Genomic DNA, 10,402 nt, shown 5'->3' with positions numbered 1-10,402 from the left:
GTGATTGAGTGCTGTATCAGATGACCTGGCCTCCACAATCACCAAACCTCAACCCAATTGAGATGGTTTGGGATGAGTTGGACCACAGCAAACAAGTGCTCAGCATATGTGGGAACTCCTTCAAGACTGTTGGAAAAGTATTCCAGGTAAAGCTAGTTGAGAGAATGCCAAGAGTGTGCAAAGCTGTTATCAAGGCAAAGGGTGGCTATTTTGAAGAATCTAAAATCTGAAATTGATTTTGATTTGATTAACACTTTGTTGGTTACTACATGATTCCATATGTGTTATTTCATAGTTTTGATGTCTTCACTATTATTCTACAATGTAGAAAATAGTAACATTAAAAGGAAGAAACCTTGAATGAGTCGGTGTGTCCAAACTTTTGACTGGTACTGTATATATAACGTAGACACTGTATGTAACAGTCACTCACCAATGAGCTGCTGGCAGCGGGTGTGTATAAGGGTCTGTTCTGGAAGATCCAGGACTCCATCCCACGAGGACAGACTGTCTCCTTTACCTGCCACATTCAGCGCAATCTGACAAAACACACCAACTAGTTAGTAGCTGACAGACAGGACCAGATCATCAGTTAGTAGCTAACAGTTACCCCAACACACAGGAGGAGACAGACTGGGAAACTACTGAGAACCACCGGTGGCCCAGACTTGCGCCCGGTCACCGGTGGCCCAGACTTGCGCCCGGTCACCGGTGGCCCAGACTTGCGCCCGGTCACGTGGCCAGACTTGTTCTCCTGGTACCGGTGGCCCAGACTTGCTCTCCGGTCACCGGTGGCCAGACTTGCTCCGGTCACCGTGGCCCAGACAGTGCCTCGGTACCGGTGGCCCAGACTTGTTCCCGGTCACCGGTGGCCCAGACTTGTTCCCGTCACGGTGCCCAGACTTGTTCCGGTCCGTGGCCCAACTTGTTCCGGTCACCGGTGGCCCAGACTTGTTCCCGGTCACGGTGGCCCAGACTTGTTCCCGGTCACCGGTGGCCCAGATTGTTCGGTCACCGGTGGCCCTGAGTTGTTCCCGGTCACCGGTGGCCTGAGTTGTTCCCGGTCACGGGCCCTGAGTTGTTCCCGGTCACCGTGGCCCTGAGATTGTTCCCGGTCCCGGTGGCCTGAGTGTTTCCGGTCACAGGGTGGCCCTGAGTTGTTCCGTCACCGGTGGCCCTGAGTTTTCCCGGTAACGGTGGCCCAGACTTGTTCCCGGTCACCGGTGGCCCAGACTGTTCCCGGTCACGGTGGCCCAGACTTGTTCCCGGTCACGGTGGCAGACTTGTTCGGTACGGTGGCCCAGACTTGTTTCCGGCAGCTGTCGTCACCGGTGGCCCAGACTTGTTCCCGGTCACCGGTGGCCAGACTTGTTCCCGGTCACCGGTGGCCCAGACTTGTTCCCGGTCACCGGTGGCAGATTGTTCCGGTCACGTGGCCAGACTTGTTCCGGTCACCGGTGGCCCAGACTTGTTCCGGTCACCGGTGGCCAGACTTGTTCCCGGTCACCGGTGGCCCAGACTTGTCCCGGTCACGGTGGCCTGAGTTGTTCCCGGTCACGTGGCCCTGAGTTGTTCCGGTCACGGTGGCCCTGAGTTGTTCCCGGTCAACGATGGCCCTGAGTTGTTCCCGGTCAACGATGGCCCTGAGTTGTTCCTGGTCAGGTAAACCTCCTGGTCTAGCTATGAGACATGCTCAGTACATGCTAGTCTTCTGTTCTCCTCATAGAGCAGCTAATCAACAGTGGAGTGGTGTCTGCTAACTTTGGGGTCAACAAACCAATTATCAGCTAAACAGATTAGAGATGTCCCCCCCTCCTAGTCCCTCACCCCCTCCCTCCTCTGACCCCCCTTACCTAGTCCACCCATTCCTAGTCCCACCTCATTTATAGTCCACTCCATTTCTAATCAAATCAAATCAAGCTTTATTTATACAGCACATTTCAGACATGGAAAGCAACGCAACGTGCTTTACAGGAAAAAAATTATAAAATCAAGTCCCACCCTGACCCCCTCCCATTCCATCCCTAGTTTAATTCCTCCCCCTGTTACGGTAGGTCGAACCCACGACCCCTGACCTCGCTCACCTTCCACAGCTTGGCTCTCTGCTGGGCTGGTAGTTCCTGGACTCGAATAACCCCGCTGGCCTCTTCCCCATCCAGACCCAGACCTCCCCCCAACCCCAGCTCCCCCTGTATGTCCATCTCAAGCTCCAGGTCAGAGCCTCCAGAGTCCAGGGCCTCAGCCAGATCCTGATCCCTGCAGGACAGAGAAACATCAACACTAGCAGAGCGACATCTAACGCCTATAGAACACACATTTTTAGGGTAACGTTGCAAGACAGGACAGAGAACAAGACAGGACAGAGAACAGGACAGGTCAGAAAGCAAGAGAAAACAGGTCAAAGAACAAGACAGGACAGGACAGGTCAGACAGCAACACAGGACAGCTCAGAGAACAAGACAGGTCAGCTCAGAGAACAAGACAGGACAGGTCAGAAAGCTAGAGAAAACAGGTCAGAGTACAAGACAGGACAGGTCTTAGAACAACATAGGTCAGACAGCAACACAGGACAGGTCAGAGACCCAGACAGGACAGCTCAGAAAGCATGACAGGACAGCTCAGAGAACAAGACAGGACAGGTTAGACAGCAACAAAGGACAGGTTAGACAGCAACAAAGGACAGGTCAAACAGCAGCACAGGACAGGTCAGAGACAAACATTGTTGAACTGTTTAAACCCTCAATTTTTCAGCAACGTCAATAACACTTCAATACTGACATGCTATTTGTTTGACTGCGGTTTCATCTGTATACAGGGCTTTTTCAAATGTCACGAGGACGAGTCTATTTCTGTCACCACTGAGCATCAAACACATTCTCCTGTAAATCATAGCATCGGACACAACCTGAACATTCAGTTCCCAGCTTGTCTGTCTCACTGCTAGCCAACGGATAAACACTTTACTACCGTCACATTAACAGAGATGACAAGGGATTGGTGGGATCTCTTTTATATAGTTACTGATAGGTGTTGGAATCTGATCCTCTGATAGGTCAACAGAACAAGAGGAGAGTGGTCAAAGTCCCCTGCTGTTACCGTGGTATCCAGGCTGCCTGACCCTACCAGTAGTAAGGCTAAGCTAGAAACAGTAGGCTAACATTGACTTTCTGTATCAAATACGGTCTGCAGTAACTAATAGGTGTTGTAATCTGGACTGCCCACTGCTCTTCCTGGGGTTTGGCAAAACTACGGCAGTGTATACAATGTTAAAAACATTACAATACATTCATTGCATAATTCACAACACACTATGTGTGATTCCCTCCCTGTTCCATAAGATGTATTTTTACCTGTTTTAAAAAAAAAAATCTGATTCTACTGCTTCAATCAGTTACCTGATGTGGAATAGAGTTCCATGTAGTCATGGCTCTATGTAGTACTGTGTGCCTCCCATAGTCTGTTCTGGACTTGGGGACTGTGAAGAGACCTCTTGTGGAAAGTCTTGTGGGGTATGAATGGGTGTCTGAKCTGTGWGCYAGTAGTTCAAAAAGACAKCTCGGWGCATTCAACATGTCAACACTTTTTACAAAAACAAGTAGTGATGAAGTCAATCTCTCCTCCACTTTGARCCAGGAGAGATTGACATGCATGTTATTAATGTTAGCTCTCTGTGTACATCCAAGGGCCAGCAGTGCTGCTCTGTTCTGAGCCAATTGCAATTTTCCTAAGTCCCTCTTTGTGGCACCTGACCACTTGACTGAACAGTAGTCCAGATGTGACAAAACTAGGGCCTGTAGGACATGCCTTGTTGATAGTGCTGTTAAGAAGGTAGAAACTAGGGCCTGCCTTGTTGATAGTGTTGTTAAGAAGGTAGAAACTAGGGCCTGTAGGACCTGCCTTGTTGATAGTGTTGTTAAGAAGGTAGAAACTAGGGCCTGTAGAACCTGCTGTTGATAGTGTTTTTAAGAAGGTAGAACAGGGCTTGTAGGACCTGCCTTGTGATAGTGTGTTAAGAAGGTAGAAACTAGGGCCTGTAGGACTGCCTTGTTGATAGTGTTTTGTTTAAGGAAGGTAGAAACTAGGGCTTGTAGACCTGCCTTGTGATAGTGTGTTAAGAAGTAGAAACTAGGGCCTGTAGGACCTGCTTGTTGATAGTGTTGTTAAGAAGGTAGAAACTAGGGCCTGTAGGACCTGCCTTTGTTGATAGTGTTGTTAAGAAGGTAGAAACTAGGGCTTGTAGGACCTGCCTTGTTGATAGTGTTGTTAAGAAGGTAGAAACTAGGCTTGTAGGACTGCCTTTGTTGATAGTGTTGTTAAGAAGGGTAGAAAACTAGGGCCTGTAGAACCTGCCTTGTTGATAGTGTTGTTAAGAAGGTAGAAACTAGGGCCTGTAGGACCTGTCTTGTTGACAGTGCTGCTAAGAAGGCAGAGCAGCGCTTTATTATGGACAGACTTCTCCCCATCTTAGCTACTGTTGTATCAATATGTTTTGACCATGACAGTTTACAATCCAGGGTTACTCCAAGCAATTTCCACATTATTCATTACGAGATGTAGTTGAGGTTTAGGGTTTAGTGAAAGATTTGTACCAAATACAATGATCTTAGTTTTGGAAATATTTAGGACTAACTTATTCCTTGCCACCCACTGAAACTAACTGCAGCTCTTTGTTAAGTGTTGCAGTGATTTCAGTCGCTGTAGTATCTGACATGTATAGTGTTGAGTCATCCTCATACATAGAAACTCTGGCTTTACTCAAAGCCAGTGGCATGTCATTAGTAAAGATTGAAAAATGCAAGGGGCCTAAACAGAAACCCTGGGGAATTCCTGATTCTAACTGGATTATGTCAGAGAGGCTTCCATTAAACAACAACTTCTGTGTTCTGTTAGACAAGTAACTTCTTATCCACATCATTGTAAGTCGCTCTGGATAAGAGCGTCTACTAAATGACTTAAATGTAAATGTAAATGTATAGCAGGGGGTGTAAAGCCATAACAGATACGTTTTTCAATTAGCAGACTATGATCGATAATGTCAAAAGCTGCACTGAAGACAGCCCCACAATCTTTTTATCATCAATTTCTCTCAGCCAATCATCAGTAATTTGTGTAAGTGCTGTTCTTGTTGAATGTCCTTCCCTATAAGCTGAAAGTCTGTTAGCATTGTATCTGGTCTAGAGGTCGACCGATTAATCGGGGCCGATTTCAAGTTTTCATAACAATCGGAAATCGGTATTTTTGGGCGTCGATTTATTTACACCTTTATTTAATCTTTATTTAACTAGGCAAGTCAGTTAAGAACACATTCTTATTTTCAATGACGGCCTAGGAACGTTCTGCCTCGACAGATTTTTAACCTTGTCAGCTCGGGGGATCCAATCTTGCAACCTTACAGTTAACTAGTCCAATGCTCTAACACCTGATTACATTGCACTCCACGAGGAGCCTGCCTGTTAGCGAATGCAGTAAGCTAAGGTAAGTTGCTAGCTAGCATTAAACTTATCTTATAAAAAACAATCAATCAATGACTGTCATTGCTCCAATGTGTACACATTTGTACAATGTGAATGATAGTATGTCTTTCTTAAAATCAATACACAAGTATATATTTTTTAAACCTGCATATTTAGCTAAAAGAAATCCAGGTTAGCGGGCAATATTAACCAGGTGAAATTGTGTCATTTCTCTTGCGTTCATTGCACGCAGAGTCAGGGTATATGCAACGTCTGGCAGTTTGGGCCGCCTGGCTCTTTGCGAACTAATTTGCCAGAATTTTACGTAATTATGACAACATTGAAGGTTGTGCAATGTAACAGGAATATTTAGACTTAGGGATGCCACCCGTTAGATAAAATACGGAACGGAATAAACGTTTTGTTTTCGAGGTGATAGTTTCCGGATTAGTCAAAGGTATATGGTTTAGAGAGAAATAGTCGACGCGTTATAATTCCTGTAATAACTTGCGGCTGAACTTGAAAGGGGTTCGTGTCATGGGAATTATGACTCGCATTTGGTCGTCAATTCTTACCATGCCCATTATTAAAATAGGATTTCCTGCATATAGAAATTAAAGTTTGTTTTCAACATTCATCACAGGTAACTTAAACTCTATTTTTATTCAACAGTTGAGAGTATCTGTCTCCTAAGCAGACTCTTCAGTATCATTGTCACTTCAGAGCTGTGTGTGTATTTATGTATTATATTAAGTTAAAATAAAAGTGGTCATTGTTCATTCAGTATGTTGCAATTGTCATTATTACAAAAAATGTGTGTGTGTGTATGAGTATGATATATATATAAAAACATTTTTTATATATAAATCGGCCGATTAATCGAATCGGCTTTTTTGGTCCCTCAAATAATCGGTATCCGCGTTGAAAAATCATAAATCGGTCAACCTCTACACAGACACAAGCAGTCCTCGTGACTCCCTCTCTGTTACAGACACAAACCAGTCCTAGTGATTCCCTCTCTGTTACAACAGACACAACCAGTCCTCGTGACTCCTCTCTGTACAACAGACACAACCAGTCCTCGTGACTCCCTCTCTGTTACAGACACAACAGTCCTAGTGATCCCCTCTGTTACAACAAAGAACAACCAGCCTCGTGACTCCCTCTCTGTTACAACAGACACAACCAGTCCTCGTGACTCCTCTCTGTTACAACAGACACAACCAGTCCTGATCCCTCTCTGTTACAACAGACACAACCAGTCCTCGTGACTCCCTCTCTGTTACAGACACAACCAGTCCTAGTGATTCCCTCTCTGTTACAACAGACACAACCAGTCCTCGTGACTCCCTCTCTGTTACAACAGACACAACCAGTCCTCGTGACTCCCTCTCTGTTACAACAGACACAACCAGTCTCGTGACTCCCTCCCTGTTACAGACACAACCATCCTAGTGATCCTCCCTGTACAGACACACAGTCCTCGTGACTCCCTCCCTGTTACAGACACAACCAGTCCTCGTGACCCCTCCCTGTTAACAGACACACACCAGTCCTAGTGACTCCCTCTCTGTTACAGACACAACCAGTCCTCGTGATTCCCTCTCTGTTACAACAGACACAACCAGTCCTCGTGACTCCCTCTCTGTTACAGCAGACACAACCAGTCCTCGTGATCTCTCCCCGTTACAACAGACACAACCAGTCCTAGTGATTCCTCCCCCCCGTTACAACAGACACAACCAGTCCTAGTGATTCCCTCCCCGTAACAACAGACACAACCAGTCCTCGTGACTCCCTCTCTGTTACAGACACAACCAGTCCTCGTGACTCCCTCCCTGTTACAACAGACACAACTAGTCCTCGTGATCCCTCCCCATTACAACAGACACAACTAGTCCTCGTGACTCCTCTCTGTTACAACAGACACAACCAGTCCTCGTGGACTCCCTCTCTGTTACAACAGACACAACCAGTCCTCGTGACTCCCTCTCTGTTACAACAGACACAACCAGTCATAGTGATTCCTCCTGTACAACAGACACAACCAGTCCTCGTGACCCCTCTCTGTTACAGACACAACCAGTCCTCGTGACTCCCTCCCTGTTACACAGACACAACTAGTCCTCGTGATTCCCTCCCCATTACAACAGACACAACTAGTCCTCGTGACTCCCTCTCTGTTACAAACAGACACAACCAGTCCTCGTGACCCTCTCTGTTACAACAGACACAACCAGTCCTCGTGACTCCCTCTCTGTTACAACAGACACAACCAGTCTCGGACTCCTCTCTGTTACAACAGCACAACCAGTCCTCGTGACTCCCTCCGTTACAACAGACACAACCAGTCCTAGTGATTCCCTCTCTGTTACAACAGACACAACCAGTCCTCGTGACTCTCTCTGTTACAACAGACACAACCAGTCCTAGTGATTCCCTCTCTGTTACAACAGACACAACCAGTCCTAGTGATCCCTCTCTGTTACACACAGACAAAACCAGTCCTCGTGACTCCCTCCCTGTAACAACAGACACAACCAGTCCTCGTGACTCCTCCCTGTAACAACAGACACAACCCTTCCTTATTAGCAGTGATTTCCTGCCGGATAGACTGTGTCTCTGTTCTCCCGCTCATGAAAGTGTCTTTGTACCAACATAAATAATGACCAGAAGGAAGGATACTGAAATGAATGGATCAACCAGGGCTCATTCTAGTGAAAGTAGCCCAAGAAGTTATCTTAAGGAGTCTACTGTTCCTTCCTAAGGTCCAAGGACCTTATACGCCTTTTCAAGAGGTAGACTGGCCTGGCAGACAAAACAGACAAACTCTCCATCTAAACGTGAATGAATTCTCAATTGTGATACGATTCTAGAAACATAAAGTCCTTTAATTTCATATCAAAATAATTCACAATGCTAAATATACACTTACTGTACACCAGTGGAGGTCAGTGCCATTTAACAGAGAGGAAGAAGTTTTATTTTCATGGGCATGGCCTTATATTATAACAGATATTGGATGACTGTCATTCATATTCAAATCAAATCTGATTGTATATCAATGCAAACAACAGGTGTAGACTAACAGAGACATGCTTCATAAACAACAGGTGTAGACTAACAGAGACATGCTTCATAAACAACAGGTGTAGACTAACAGAGACATGCTTCATAAACAACAGGTGTAGACTAACAGAGACATGCTTCATAAACAACAGGTGTAACTAACAGAGACATGCTTCGTAAACAACAGGTGTAGACTAACAGAGACATGCTTCGTAAACAACAGGTGTAGACTAACAGAGCTGCTTTATGGGCCCTTCCCAACAATGCAGAGATACAAAATAGATTTTTTTTTAATAATTCATCCACAATGAGTAACGATAACTTGGTTATATGGTTGGTTATATACACGGCTACCAGTACAAAGTCCATGTGCAGGGGTATGGGGTAATAACATGGCTATAATACATGGGGTACCAGTACAGTCCATGTGCAGGGGTATGGGTAATAACTTGGCTATATACACGGGTACCAGTACAGTCCATGTGCAGGGTATGGGTAATAACATGGTTATATACATGGGGTACCAGTACCAAGTCCATGTGCAGGGGTATGGGGTAATAACATGGCTATATACATGGGGTACCAGTACCAAGTCCATGTGCAGGGGTATGGGTAATAACATGGCTTATACACTGCTACCAGTACCAAGTCCATGTGCAGGGGTATGGGTAATAACTTGGCTATATACACGGGTACCAGTACAGTCCATGTGCAGGGTATGGGGTAAATACATGGCTATATACATGGGGTACCAGTACCAAGTCCATGTGCAGGGTATGGGTAATAACATGGCTATATACACTGCTACCAGTACCAAGTCCATGTGCAGGGGTATGGGGTAATAACTTGGCTATATACACGGGTACCAGTACAGTCCATGTGCAGGGTATGGGGTAATAACATGGCTATATACATGGGGTACCAGTACCAAGTCCATGTGCAGGGGTATGGGGTAATAACATGGCTATATACACTGCTACCAGTACCAAGTCCATGTGCAGGGGTATGGGTAATAACATGGCTATATACATGGGGTACCAGTACCAAGTCCATGTGCAGGGTATGGGTAATAACTTGGCTATATACATGGGGTACCAGTACCAAGTCCATGTGCAGGGTTAGGGGTAATAACATGGCTATATACATGGGGTACCAGTACCAAGTCCATGTGCATATGGGGTAATAATTGCTATATACATGGGTACCAGTACCAAGTCCATGTGCAGGGTATGGGGTAATAACTTGGCTATATACATGGGGTACCAGTACCAAGTCCATGGCAGGGGTATGGGTAATAACATGGCTATATACATGGGGTACCAGTACCAAATCCATGTGCAGGGGATGGGTAATAACTTGGCTATATACATGGGGTACCAGTACCAAGTCCATGTGCAGGGGTATGGGGTAATAACTTGGCTATATACATGGGGTACCAGTACCAAGTCCATGTGCAGGGGTAATAACTTGCTATATACATGGGTACCAGTACCAAGTCCATGTGCAGGGGTATGGGGTAATAACTTGGCTATATACATGGGTGTACAAGTACCAAGTCCATGTGCAGGGGTATGGGGTAATAACTTGGCTATATACATGGGTACCAGTACCAAGTCCATGTGCAGGGGTATGGGGTAATAACTTGGCTATATACATGGGTACCAGTACCAAGTCCATGTGCAGGGGTATGGGGTAATAACTTGGCTATATACATGGGGTACCATGTCAAGTCCATGTGCAGGGGTATGGGTAATAACTGGCTATATACATGGGCTACCAGTACCAAGTCCATGTGCAGGGAGATGGGGTAATACTTGGCTATATACATGGGGTACCAGTACCAAGTCCATGTGCAGGGGTATGGGTAATAACATGGCTTT

At 45.9% G+C, this 10,402-nt stretch overlaps 1 protein-coding gene across 1 annotated transcript in view; it reads right to left on the bottom strand.

Moving 5' to 3' along the window:
- Window positions 1-433: 433 nt before the first annotated feature.
- LOC112073620 (TBC1 domain family member 23) overlaps window positions 434-10,402 on the bottom strand; it is a gene marked incomplete at its 3' end in the record, with an annotated part of 19,006 nt that continues 9,037 nt past the window's right edge. The window contains exons 2-3 of the mRNA XM_024140882.2: window positions 2,085-2,256; window positions 434-539 (exon numbers count right to left, since the gene is read on the bottom strand). Of these exons, the coding sequence (XP_023996650.1) occupies window positions 434-539; window positions 2,085-2,256 (278 nt within the window). The remainder of the gene's footprint in view (window positions 540-2,084; window positions 2,257-10,402) is intronic.

The sequence above is a fragment of the Salvelinus sp. IW2-2015 genome, unplaced genomic scaffold (genome assembly GCF_002910315.2).
Source record: "Salvelinus sp. IW2-2015 unplaced genomic scaffold, ASM291031v2 Un_scaffold2322, whole genome shotgun sequence".
Taxonomy (NCBI): domain Eukaryota; kingdom Metazoa; phylum Chordata; class Actinopteri; order Salmoniformes; family Salmonidae; genus Salvelinus; species Salvelinus sp. IW2-2015.
Note: the sequence above shows the minus strand (reverse complement) of the source record. Positions and strands in the feature narration are given on the sequence as shown.